This window comes from Heteronotia binoei, chromosome 21, assembly GCF_032191835.1.
Source record: "Heteronotia binoei isolate CCM8104 ecotype False Entrance Well chromosome 21, APGP_CSIRO_Hbin_v1, whole genome shotgun sequence".
In the NCBI taxonomy this organism is placed as follows: domain Eukaryota; kingdom Metazoa; phylum Chordata; class Lepidosauria; order Squamata; family Gekkonidae; genus Heteronotia; species Heteronotia binoei.
In genome coordinates, this window is record NC_083243.1 from 28,468,414 (window position 1) to 28,482,347 (window position 13,934).

The window sequence follows — 13,934 nt, forward strand, 5'->3', positions numbered from 1 at the left end:
TCACGAAAGGATCGTCCGTTTTAAGTGTTGCTCTCTCTCTCAAAAGGTTATCCTACAGTTGGAAAGCGTGAATCATTTAAGCCAGTCATTTCGGTTGAACTACGATGTATCTTACCAACATAGTTCAATACAGACTAATTTCAAAGAGTATTTTGTCTGTTTGTGCTGTAGGAGGCAACTGTATTTGGTAGTACCATTGGGGAATTTTTTGTCCTCCTTCATGGACATGATCTTTAGTATTTCAGAATCACTCCACATAAAAAGATTTTTTTTAAAAAAAAGCATGGTCTGTTTATGTCGATGAAAAATGGTGTTTGATTAAATGTTATTAACTTTATTGTCCCTTTTTGAGAAAACAAAATCTGTTTCCATACAGAGTCATTCTATAAGGAGGAAATGTTTTGTTTTACTGGCACTACTGTCTCTTCATAGTAGGGAGTATTAATGGATCTCGCTTGCTATCAGTAGTGATCCACCAGCTGCACAGAGCAGACACATCAATATCCATCAACATGCACTGACCTCCCAAATGAAATAAGTTAAAACCTTTCGCAGAACCAGAAAGAATTACAGACAATGGCAAAAAAGTAATTCCAGAAATCAATAATGCCACACAGATAATTACCAGTCAGGCAGATAAGCTGCTGTCTTACTTTTTAAAACCTGCATGTGAGGCTGCTGTGATGTCTTTCTAGAGAAGTCAGACTTCAGAGGGCATAAACCAAAGGAACCCATGTGCATTTTCATATGAAAAGCTGTGATTTTTCCTCTGTGGTGGGATTGCTGTCAGAGGCATTCGTGTAAAACTACAACATTCTACAAAACGTTGAAAATTTGTATAATGAAAAATATTTTTAAGCTGCAGGGAAATCAGTAAACTTGTGACCATTTGCATTTGTACAATCTTTGGTTTTGTCTGGGACAGAAATGTCCGAAGGACTCCTCCCCACAAAAAACCCCCCCACAATACCAATGCAACAGAAACATCAGAGAGTCCAAAACATTTTCACTGGTCTCAGATTGGTATACTGAGCTTTGGAAGGATATTCATCTCCAACTGACATTTAAATCCTTGAAAACTGCTGTACGTAAGAGTTTGGTTATGTTATATTTGCCCTGTGAAAAGCAACCAGATTCTGAGCATTTCTCTGTCCCCCCCACCCCTCCATACAAACACACACCAGAAAAAAACCTTAAGGGGCTCAATTTAGAATCATCCTGGGGAAACTAGCAGTAGGTTTTCCCTTTGTTTTTCTCTTGCGACTTAACCGCAGCAGTCTGGATACAAGTAGACAGAACACAGCAAAGGAGATGAGGGGAAAACCCAGGGGCCTACAGCATCCCTTACTTTCCATGAAAGTCAGAAGGGAGCTGAATTATGAACATTCAGAGACTGGCTGCCTTTCGCAAGCTGAGTGTATCCCTGTAGGCTGTGGGACATTTTTCCTTACAGCATATGGGTGTTTTAAATGAAGGATGTATTTTAATGTACTTCTGAATGCTGGATTGAGAGATCACACAGGCTAACAGAGCCTATTTGGAGCTAACAGAGCAAGTGAATGATGATGCCATAATGATGGGTTCGAGTACCACATCCTACAGCTGTGTAGTGTATTAGATACTATACTGCTTTCAAGGACTGCTCCATCAAACTGATCCACAAAATCGCAGGTACAAGATAACCCATTGAACACCTTGATTGTCTGAGACGAAGGTGAGTTGCCAGGAAGCCTGAATGAAACAGCAGAGCCTCCCCTTCACTCTTGAATCAACTATTACAATAAATCACAGCATGGGCTGCTATCCAAGGAGTCCATTTAGTTAAATGCAATCCATTTTCTTCTTTTTCCCCTCCTCTGGCAGAAGTTCTTTACATAGCCTTGGAAGTGGTGTCTGCCATTTCCTTTCCTCTCTAAAATTTGTGGGGTTGTTTAGCTGGCAGGTTTTTAAAAAGAAGAGGGGACAGAAGTCCTGGCAAGTGAAGTTAACAGTGCAATACAGGCACATCCCCCCATCCCACCCCTGCTGCCCCTACATATTGGTAGCACCAGAAGCTTTAGGCTAAATGGTGAAATGAAAAGGTGGGACTGGGCTTTCAGCCACTCCCTAGTCCGGGATTTGGGGGGGGGGGTGCATTTTAATTTTTGGAGACTCTGCTGGGGGGTGGGATTGGTTAATATATTTTGTTCTCTTCAAGAATGTAGTCTTTACAGATTCAAAGATGGCCTGGCAATTTTAGAGGCAGCTGGATAAGATTTCTTCTTGCCCAAGGGTAGGGGTTTCAGAGCCCCAGCTGTCTTTCCAGCAGGCTAGCTGAAGCAGAGTGTTTTCACAAAAGGAGCACATGTGACAAAATTGATCCAGATCAGAGAATCCGGCTTTTCTTGTATGGGTATTTTTCTTCCCAGGCGCAGAAGCCCAGCAAAAATGGGAGTTGTGTCTATTCAGAAATAGACCAATCATTATTTCAGATTTTGACTGACAGGAATCTAAAATACTGTGTGAATGCCACTGAGGTGGGGGGTGGGGGGAACACACACACTGAAGCTTCTTTCCTTCCTCCCACGATACGCTGGAGGTCAGTTTTTGATTTACCATCAAGGTGGGGAAGGAGCACTTTGCATACCCCTCCAGAACAGTGCCTAAATCTGAAATTCAAGCAACATGAAGCCTGTATGTCTCCTCCTGGGTCCCCCTCCATTGAAAAGCCAGGTATTATTTAATCCATCGCCTTTATTTTATACTGTAATGAAAGCTCTCCCTTTTGACTAACCAAACAGAACATGGGAAAGATGAGTTGGGTGAACATCTTCTGAAGTCACAGGGCTTACACCTCAAGTGAAATACTTCTTGCTCACTCAAGTTCTGGAAGCATTTCTGATCAGATACTGTAAGGGGGGGGGGGTACCTTAAAAGGAGCTATTGACACAAAATTTCCAGCTATGAGGCTTGTTCTACGAAAGGTGCATAAATTTACTATACTGCTTGCTTAAGACAAAGCACCTGGTGTCCTCCAGTTCCAAACCTGGACGTATTAAGGACAGAATGACAGAAAAACAAACTGGTCTTGATCACAAGGAAACTGGTCTTTTTTTCTTGATCACAAGGAATTCCTACAACTCTGCTGCTTTGGGCTTCCTGCTGCTTCTTTCCTTGCTGGTGTTGTGCTACGTGACAAGCTCACACAGAAATAACAGGGCTAAGCATTTGAGAGCATCACCACTTTCACAATCCAGTTATGTACTGATGTTTACTACCATTTCATTTACACAAAGGATTGAAACGCAGCAGCTTAGCGTGAAGGGAAAGTGGTCAGGAAACACTGTTTTCCTGCCCCCAAAACCATTTCCTGCCCCCATAGGCCAAGCTTCACATCACAGAAAAGAAGTGATTGGATTTATACCCCGCCCTTCACTCAAAGTCTCAGAGCGTCTTATAATCTCCTTTTCTTTCCCCACAATAGACACCCTGTGGGTAGGTAGGGCTGAGAGAGCTCTCAGAGAACTGCTCTTGTGAGAACAGCTCTGCTGAGAACTTGTGGCTGACCCTAGGTCACACCAGCAGATGCATGTATGTAGAGGAGTGGGGAATCAAACCCAGTTCTCCCACATCAGAATCCACACACTTAACCACTATTCCAAACTGGCTCTCCTAGGACTGCCTTAGCCCCACAGCTCCTGCATTTTACCTGGCGAACATTTTTTTCAGTGAAACATTGATGTACTTAATCAAGCAGTATTTAGAGCAAGGTTCGGTAACTCCCCAGCATATGCACCAGACAACACATCAGGCCATTTTCTCAGCATGTAGGGCTGGTGATCTTCACAAACGAGCAAGGTGAGCCCATGAAGCATACCAGAGCTCAGCTCGCCCCGAATATATCTGGCCAAGTACAACCTTCATCTCTTCCTCCTCCCACCTTCCATTTCACAGGTATGCTTCCAGGAGGTGTAGCAGAGGAGCAAAAAGAGTTGCCCACACCAATTTAGACCACAGAAATTCTTATAACTATCCAGTACAAGGTACCTCCCCCCCCACTTTACACAGGTAAGTCATGCACTTAGTGGTCATATTACTCTAGAGTATGGCATTTACTTGTAAGATAAGAGTTTAAAATTATAGGTTTGAAACATCAAGTATTAAACCTACATAACTCTTGTATGTGAATAGACAGTATGCCTTAGTTAAATAAAAAAAATTTTAAGCTAGACATTAAAAACTGATATAGCGTTCCGAAAGTATGTTCAGAGGAGAACACTGCAGACTGAAGAGGAAGGGAATAAGATTTCTTAATGGTTAAGTCCAATTAAATAGCCAGCAAACCCAAGTGGTATACTTTTGAAATGACTGTTCTACAAAGACTAGACCACGTACCAAAAACATGCAATTCAAAAAAAAAATTACATCAAAGTTGATTTAATTTAAAACAGAATATAAACAAAACTGCATATTCAAGATAGTTTAATATGGATTTTCTGAATTAGAAATATCATTCTCTGAAATGAAAATTACTAGTGTAATGACCAATTTCTCCCAATCACTGAATTACATTATTTACACGTATAATACATATCAGATTGCAGTTGAAAACATTATTAAAATAAAATGTTTTAATAGATACAAAGGATCTCTTTTTTCCATAACATAGCTTTACAGGGTGTCCAAAACACCCATTTAAAAGTAATTCTCTACTAGCATTAAGCTTTTTAAGTGCAAACAGTTATTTATTTTTAGGAAAAAACCCTACGATTGCAGCATCCATTTTCCTGAATTACAATTGTTAAGCCAAAAAATTACTTTCATTTCCCATGACAGCATTCCAGGCTTACCGTCTGTTTAAAAAAAATCAGTGCAAAAAACCAAACAACTGTGAAGTACTAACCATTAAACTTACTTGGATTGAAGAAACGTGTTATTTTACACTATATATCTCCTCTCTTTATATATATATATATTCAATTAAATTAAATTGAACTTGAAAAGTATAAAGAAAGTGGAAAAGTTTCACTATTTAATCGCAACACCAAAAGAACCATTTTTAAAGCAAAATTTTTCTTTCGGCTTGCAGACTAGAAATATTAGGTGTAAAAATAACTCATTACAATTATTATTTTTTTTAAAAAAAAACACTATGTGATTCACATAACTCCAGGGTTACACTCTGTCTGTAAAGAATTTGTGGTGTTCTCTGGCTGAACAGCAGCTTCTGGTTCCACTGTCATTACTTCTTGTTCTGTGTTCATAGATTTGCTAGCAGGAGTGTGGTGGCTATACTACTGTTCCACTTGGAGAACTGGCCTGGTTTTGGGATGGCAATAAACCCTGCAAACAAAGCAACTTACATTAATCCAGCAAGAGAACCCAACATTTTAGTTTTCCGAACACTCTGTAGATTCACTGCACAGTGCTTTTGCATACCCTGGACTTCTGTCTGGAGGCTGTCTGAAACCCGTGAATTAAGTTCATCTTTTTTTACCTGGTGGCTGGCTTGCTTCCATTGAATGCGTCATCCAAGCAATTGGGGCAGGGGGTGTGTTTTAAAGGGTCTGGGAATCCTAAAGATTGACCATGCTGTGATGGTATAAGTTTCCACAGACTCCTATCTGAAGACCTGGCTCTACTCCACAGAAGTTTATGCAGGAATACAATACTTAGCCTCCCGGATGCCTTGGGGCTCTTGGCTGCTTTCACACAATTCCAGAATGCAATTAGAACATTCTGTGACAATTAGATCTCAGCTTGTTTGTATTTTGCAAGCTTCTGGACCTCCTAAAAAGCCATGATATTGAAGCATTAGAGGAAAAACAGAAGAGCTGCAAGCTGTGTTTTCACCTCAGATTTCTTATTTGGGGGGGGGGGGAGCAGAGAAGGTAACTGATCCTTCTGTATTACTGCATCCTTTGCAAGCAGAACTTTTTTTGAGCAGGAATGCAGTTCTGGCTGGCTTGGAGGCAGGGGTGTGGCCTAATATGCAAGTAAGTTCCTGCTAGGCTTTTTCTACAACCCCCCCTCCATTTGCAAGAATGCAGGTTTAACCCACAAACAGCAAACTGATAGCATAGCCAACCCCATGCTACAATGCTTATCTGTAACTGGGCAAGTTCTAGCCTGATGCTTGAAATAGCAAGCCTGGGCCTCACGGCCACTAGATCTATCCCAGAGACAAGTTGTAGGTGCTAGAGTCTCTTTCTTAGTCCAAGACCTACCAGCTGGAGAAGACCCCACCCAGCTATTGCAAGTGGCACCGGGGGGGGGGGGTGAATCCAATGTTCCTGTTGTCTGTTTAGACACAATGGCTGCAATCACACACACTATATATTGCACTTTCAATCCATTTTCAATGCACTTTCCAACAGGGTTTTTTGCCAGTTCACGCAGTAAAACTCGGTTGGAAAGTACGCTGAAAGTGAATTGAAAGTGCATTAGTGTGTGTGATTGCAGCCAACATGGATCATCCTCCTGAGGAAGAAACTCCCTCTGTAAGGAAGAATGACTTTTTCTGCAAAGAAGCCCCTTCTATGATTCTATGAACATTACAACCCACACTGTTATTTATGCCAATGGTATTTACAGACCACAGACTTATTTATTTTTGTAAATACTAACAATTTCAGCAAGTAATCTTGGGGCTAGTCCTGCACAGTAAAGCATTTGATAGCAGTGATCAGGAACCAAGTTGACAACTAAAAGCTGGCAAGCTAACCTTTTAAACTACTGGAAGAGATCTGCCTTCCCTCGCCCTGTAAACACATTATAATGGAACAATAAAGTAAAACTTAAACCTGTGGGGGGGCGATACAAATACGGTACTCCATTTGTAAAAGCAGCATCCCTTTCTGATATCTTGTTTTGCAGGCTTTGTTCTTATCTCAGATAGGGTTTTTTTTGCAATTCAGTTTGGTCCAGCTCAAGATCCAAGGGCAATTGTAATGCAGAACTAGCTAGTTCTTCGGAGTCTACAGGAGCTCTTTCTGGCTCTGACCCAAATATTCACAACTGAAAGAAACACTCCCAAGCTCTTGAAAACCAGGTTGAATGACAAGGAACCTCCAGACTGGAGGAAATCCAAAGCTCCTCTGACATTTTCATCCCTTAAAAATCCTTTACTCCAAGGTTAATGATTTCTGGTAGAGGCACAGGGGGGAAAAACACACACCAAAGAATGCAACTCCAGGTTTGGCATACTATGAGCTGTGCCACGTAATCATTTATGCCAGGTTGCTAGCAATTTTTGTTTTGTTATGCATTCATTTTTTCATTGCATATTATGCACTTACGCACTCCACAGGCTACCATACTTTAGGAGAGTCAGTCGCTCCGGAGGTGCTCAACAAACCTTGAACAGAAATGGCAAAAGGAGACCTAGAGCATCCGCTCTGAATAATGTATATTAACAGGAATAAATGGGAATAGTAGTGAAGACGAGCAATGTCAGGCCTCTGAATGGTGTACAAAGGTAATATAGGCCACACCATCCTCCAGGAGTGATTGTCTGCCCCCAAGACAAATCACATAGACAGTACTGTTGGTGCCAATGGACATTCCAATGTAGCAAAAATCTTGTCAACATGTGCCTGGAACAACAGCTCATAAAAACTGTCTTGGTTTGTCAGGCCAAAGGTCCAAATGAACAACCTTGTTTGGATCTCACCCAAAATCTCCACTGACGGAAGGATTTCCATCAGCAAAAGGCAACCTTTTCTATTGGCCTTTCCAGCAGCCAAAATCTACCCCCACCCCCATGTTCTCCTGGGAAACAGGGTACTTAAAAGTCTGCTGCAAGGAAAATGTAAATTCACATTCCACTTTCATGTTTTGGGTGGGCGGGTGTGCGCGCGCCTATTGACAGACTGAGTTTGGGGTGTGTGGAGATGTAACATTCAGACTGTATGTATGCCTAGGCCAATGCTGTCACGTATGGACAGACACATTGTGCTGCACTGCATTTCAATGGAATGTATTTAGATCTCAAACCCAATGTGAGGGAATGGTAGACGCATTGTCTGGAGAGACCACGGAGATGCTCTTGCCTTTCTTCCTCTCCTAACGTCTAAGCTCCATGTAGATAGTTTGGTCCTCTGGAGCAAAAATACTATCACAAAAGGAAAACTGATTCCATAGGATGCATGAAAACAGTGATAACTCACACCCTCCTTTTGGTTCAGTACTAGACTACTGCCCCAGAAAGAATATTGTTCTTTCAGCTCTTAAAAAAAGTCAAAATTCTGCACCAGAAGAAACTGAATTCTCTGACCAGCATAATGCCCCCAAACACCAAGAATAAATAGCATTGCTGCCTCAGACACAGTATTCCATCTAAACGCTGTGACTAATGAACATATGGAGTAGAGATCCATCAGTGGCTATCTAACCCCCTCTTGAAGCCATCTGTGCTTGTAGCTGCCACCACTTCCTGCAGCAGTGAATTCCACAAGTTATTCTTTGAGTACCCACAAGCTCTTATAACATAAGGGAGAAAAGTACTTTCTCTACCTTCTCTATCCCATGCATAAGTTTGTAAACCTCTATCATGTCACCCTTCAGTCACTGTTTCTTTAAGCTAAAGAGCCCTAACCTTACCCTTTCTTCATAGGAAAAATGTTCCATCCCCTTAATTATTTCAGTTGCCCCTTTTGCACCTTTTCCAATGCTATATCATCTTTTTTGAGGTAGTGAGTTATCTGCCACAACTCCAGGATCTCTCATTTGGTCAGTAGCCCCTTGCTACACAGCCCAAATATTTGGGATGGGACAAACTATAAATCTAAATGAACGAAATTTGTGTCCAGTGATACCTTTAAGACTAACCAAGTTTTAATCCAGGTATAAGCTTTTGTGTGCACGCACACTTCTTCAGATCCATTAAAATGGAAGTCCATGCAGACAGGTAGAGAGTGAGCAGTGACTTACCATATAACATAATTAAGATGTTTAACAGATTCAAGGATGGCAGCTGGAGGCATGTATGTATGTTTGTTGGTCAGTAGGCTTCCAGCATATGATGGCATCTATCCATCCACTGTGCATTTTTACAGCAGTGTTAAGAAAATCTATTTCTTGCATAGATTGGCTCATTGTCAGGTTAATGATGGGGTGAAAGTCATTGAATGCTTGGTAGAATATGTCCAGGGCTTCTTTACCATGTGTCCAGACAATAAAAATGTCATCACTGTATCACAGTTATAAGACAGGTATGAGTGGGAGAGAGTTCAGGAAGTATTGCTCCAACTCGGCAATAAAGATGTTAGCATACCTTGGGGCCCATGGCTGTACCACTGATCTGAAGGAACAAGTTGCTACCAAACTGAAGTGATTATGGGCGAAACCAAAATGGTATGGTTTGGTAGCAAAGTCAGCCTGTGGCGTTGTCAGAAATCATATTCCTTATGGTTCTCTATATGTATAGAATGGTAACTTCCATTTCATTGTATCTTCAGAAGTCTGCATGCACACAAAAGCTTATACTTTTGTTGGTCTTAAAGGTGCCAGTAGACTCAAACTTTGTTCTGCTGCTTCAGACGAACAGGGTTATCCACCTGAATAAATCTAAATGAGCCATTCTCCTGTCAAATGATGATCCTTGCTAGCAGAAAGTGCTGTACTTGTTCTCATCTCTCACCAGGATTTCCAAACACTTGCAGAACTCTAAACCCAGTACGTGGTTCTACAACTGAGAGGTGGGGAAATACAGTCCCATTAGGCATTCCCAAATGCTCAGATACACCTAAAAACACTCTTCTGGGTCCCAGCCCTATCTTTGGAGCCAATTTCATTTGATTCTACTGAACCAAGCACCAGCATTTAGGACCAGATTCAAAGAGATGTACTTTATAAATCACTGTTGTTCAGTCGCGCAGTCAAGTCCGACTCTCTGTGACTGCATGGACCAAGTCACGCCAGGCCCTCCTGTCTTCCACCATCCTCCGAAATCCACTCAAATTCATGTTAGTTACATCAGTAACACTGTCCAGCCATCTCATCTTTTGCCACCCCCTTCTTCTTTTGCTTCTGTCTTTCCCAGCATCAGGGTCTTCTCCAGTGAGTGCTCCCTTCTCATTTGGTGGCCAAAGTATTTGAGCTTCAGCTGCAGCATCTGACCTTCCAAGGAACAGTCAGGGTTAATTTCCCTTAGGACTGACTGATTTGATCTTCTTGCAGTCCAAGGGACTCACAAGAGTCTTCTCCAGCTACAATCACTACAAGGCTTAAATACAACTCGATTTATAGGACAACCTGCAGTTGCAGCACAAGCCCACTGCAGGCCTTCTTGGAGAGAAGCCTTCGCGCCACTTACACACACACTACTAACATCCAGACTTAATTACTGTGATGTACTGTACTGTGGGGCTGTCACTGAAGACTACCACCTAGAAACCTGCCTTTGGTCAGACTACAGCAGCTAGTATTAACTAGGATCAGCCACAGAGAACATATTTCAGTGGTACCAGAACAGCTTCATTGCATCCCAGATTGTTTCTGGTTAGCTAGATTTGAGTCCTGTGGCACCTTAGTGACCAACAAAATTTGGGGGTATGAGCTTTCAAGAGTCAAAGTTCTTTGTCAGACTCTCGAAAGCTCTTATCCCTACAAACACATCGGTCTCTAAGGTGCTGCTACTGGGTTGGACCCTAGCAGTTCTACTGCAGACCAACACAGCTACCCTCTGAAATTACCTTCATGGAAGGTTGTTTCTAAGCACTTCTAGGTTCTTACATGGTTTGGGGCTAGAACATCTTGAAAATCACATGCTCGTATATGGATCTCCCTGTCAACCAAAAATCATCTCAGGCCGTTGTGAATGGCAAGCAGTCCTGTTCTGTGATGAGAAGAACCTTGTGTGTGGTGGACCCTACTTCTGCAACTTCTGCCCAAATTATTCTAGTGCCCATGGTAGTATCTTGCAGATAGGGCTTTTTCTTCTTCTTCTGGAGGAACGTGGTGGAACAGAGTTCCGGAACCTCTTAGTGGAAACAAAATTCTCAAAAAATGTTTTAAAAGTTCTTGAGGGACACCCATGTGTTTCTCCTTCATTTCCCTCTTGAGAGTTCCAGCACCTCTTTTTCCGGGGGGGGGGGGGAGTCCTGCTTGCAGACGCAAGGTGAAATCCACGGTGTTTGCCAGTGATCTTATTAATAGATCGAGGGACACCTATTTTTAATAGTTTACAGCTTTACTGCTAGATAATTTAAATTTGATACTACTAAAGTCTTTCAGGTTATTGATTCGAATTAATCATGTCAACCCCCTTGAGTGCCGTTATAACAAAAAAGCAGGGCAAAAAAATCCATAAGTAAATAAAAGTACAGCCTCCATTTATTTTTCCTACATGATGCATGTGACCCCTCAATTTTAAGAGCTGAAGACTGATCCAAGATTGTTTATATGCTGCACAGTTTAAACCAGTGTTTAAATAATAGTGCTGTAATGTCAAACTATTTGAGATGGCCATCAGTTTTGTGAAACAGCTGTGCAAACCATATTAGTTCACCCAGTTTAATTCTGCTGATAAAGTTCATGAGCAGCCTTTGATTAGATGCACACAGATCTTGATGGCAGAAGGTTCAATTTTCAGAGCAGTACAAGATAGAAGTCTAATGAAAGGGACTCCAAAGATGGGGCAGATGGCAAATTGTAGCAATTCTGATTGTGCACCTCAAATGAAGACATTGGTGATACAGTGTTGGCATGCACATAAAAACCAACAAGGAAGTACCTGCACAAACATCAGCGCTGCCATATCACAAGCATATTAGTGTTAGGTTATAGAGTTTGAGTACATACTTGGTGCTCAGGGAAAAAACGGATTTTGCTTTTTTATTTACCATCACAGGACACAAATGGAGTGACCATATAATAAGATTATGGTAACAAAAACATACTGTATACTACACCTGGGTATTCGAAAACTTTTGTTCATGACACCAATCTGCCAAAGATTTCCATGCAGGTTTTGCTAGTCAATATTCAGAGCTGCAAACATTGGTACAGCTTAGCAGAACACTCACAGAATCATGACCATATCCAGCAATTTAAGTTACAACCATTGACGACTTGACTGGACTCTTTCCCCTGCTTCCTACTACCATGATCAAAGAAGAGCTTGGAAATCTCAACCACATGAAGCACCATATGCCCTTCCTTTATCGTTTACAGAAGTAGGGAGGGGCTTGCTGAATGCTTCTTCATATCAGTTCCTAATCCTATAATTGCTAAGGCTAGTCTGACTGACTTCTCTATCAGCAAATCAATTTCTTCCCCAATGCACATACATCAGTAGCTGTCCTTCAGCTCCTCTCCAATTTTACACTAGGATTCTTTAATAGGGAGCAGAGTTATGGAGTGTGTGTGCACTGACCATGCTCGAAATGCTTCAAAGAAGATGATATTGGATTTATATCCCACCCTCCACTCTGAATCTCAGAGCGGTCACAATCTCCTTTACCTTCCCCACCCCCCACAACAGACACCCTGTGAGGTGGGTGGGGCTGAGAGAGCTCTTGAAGCAGCTGCCCTTTCAAGGACAACTCCTGCGATAGCTATGGCTGACCCAAGGCCATTCCAGCGGCTGCAAGTGGAGGAGTGGGGAATTAAACCCAGTTCTCCCAGATAAGAGTCCGCACACTTAACCACTATACCAAACTGGCTTCAAAGTAGATGCATTCTTGTCCTCATACAAAGTATGCAAGACAATACCTTTCACTAGCAAAAAAAACTTGTATAAACGCTTTCGACTTTGCAAAAATACAGCCGATCAATGTTCAGTATTCTTTGAAATTGCCCCCAAAGGTAGAAGAGCGGCTTGTGGTCCTTGCACCTGAGGGAGGTGCCACTCTCAGCTAAGTGAAGTGGTGGGATACAACCATGCAGAAACATCCACGGATCCTGTACAACACCTGGCACTTTCCTTCCTGTATATTACAGTGTCCAGATACTGACTGCACAAGATCTGCATCAGAAATGCAGATGGGGACAGAATATTTGACTGCACTAGCAGCTACTCATCTTTTCCTTGAATTTCTGTTTAGGCAAGAGCTCCAGCACAAGTGCAAGTTTTGTGCCAGACCCAACGGATCATCTTAACAGGAACTGGAATCCCATTTGTTAAGTTCTAACAATTTTCTTCTTCTAGAGGTCTTAAGCAGATACAGATTTCTTTCAGAGTCTCCATCCATGAAGATACAAGAACTAATTTGGAGTTACTGGGGAAATTATGCTCTAGCTGTGAATTACAATTTATTCCAAGGAACCAACTATTTATTGCATATACCAGGGGTGGCCAAACTGCAGTTCGGGAGCCACATGTGGCTCTTTCACACATATTATGTGGCTCTCAAAGCCCCCAGCACCACACTGGCCGGATTGGAGAAGGCATTCGTCTCTTTAAATCACTTCTCCAAACCAAGCCAGCTTGAAAAATGCATTTAAAATTAAAGTTGCTTTCTTCCTACCTCTTCCTCCCCCATCTATTTATCTGCCTGTCTCCATCCCTCCCTCTCCTTCCATCCTCTAACATCTGATGTTCATGCCTTGTGGCTCTCAAATATCTGACATTTATTCTGTCTGCTTTTACATTAAGCAAGTTTGGCTACCCCTGGCATATACTATGGCCAGAAGGCAACCTAATCCCCCCATACAGATATATTATAGCGCATATTTCACTTAAATTAGTAGTGTCTTTACATGTTCAAGGTAAATGTCCACATGTACTATATCACACCAAAGATCATTAAAAGTTGTAGAAAGAGACACGCCCAGAAGCACAACTATTGTAGCATTCACAGACAAATTCTTGCAACTGAAAACACAAGAACTTAGAAAGCTCTCTGGTTTGTCCTGAGCAGAGGCGTTAGTATTTATGTATGAACCCCTTTAAGAAATAAACTGAAGTCAGAACAGAGAATAGGGGTATAATGCTGTTCCTGGGGAACTGTATA

General features: G+C 41.8%; 1 protein-coding gene across 3 annotated transcripts in view; it reads right to left on the reverse strand.

Moving 5' to 3' along the window:
- Positions 1–13,934, reverse strand: part of WDR20 (WD repeat domain 20) — a 505,375-nt gene that overhangs the window by 433,966 nt on the left and 57,475 nt on the right. For 2 of the 3 annotated variants that reach the window (XM_060263076.1, XM_060263075.1), the window contains exon 4: positions 5,124–5,322. The exons of the other annotated variant lie outside the window; for it this stretch is intronic. In XM_060263076.1, the coding sequence (XP_060119059.1) occupies positions 5,269–5,322 (54 nt within the window). In that variant the 3' untranslated portion in view covers positions 5,124–5,268. Of the gene's footprint in view, positions 1–5,123; positions 5,323–13,934 lie in introns of those variants that run through there. 3 annotated transcript variants of the gene reach the window in all.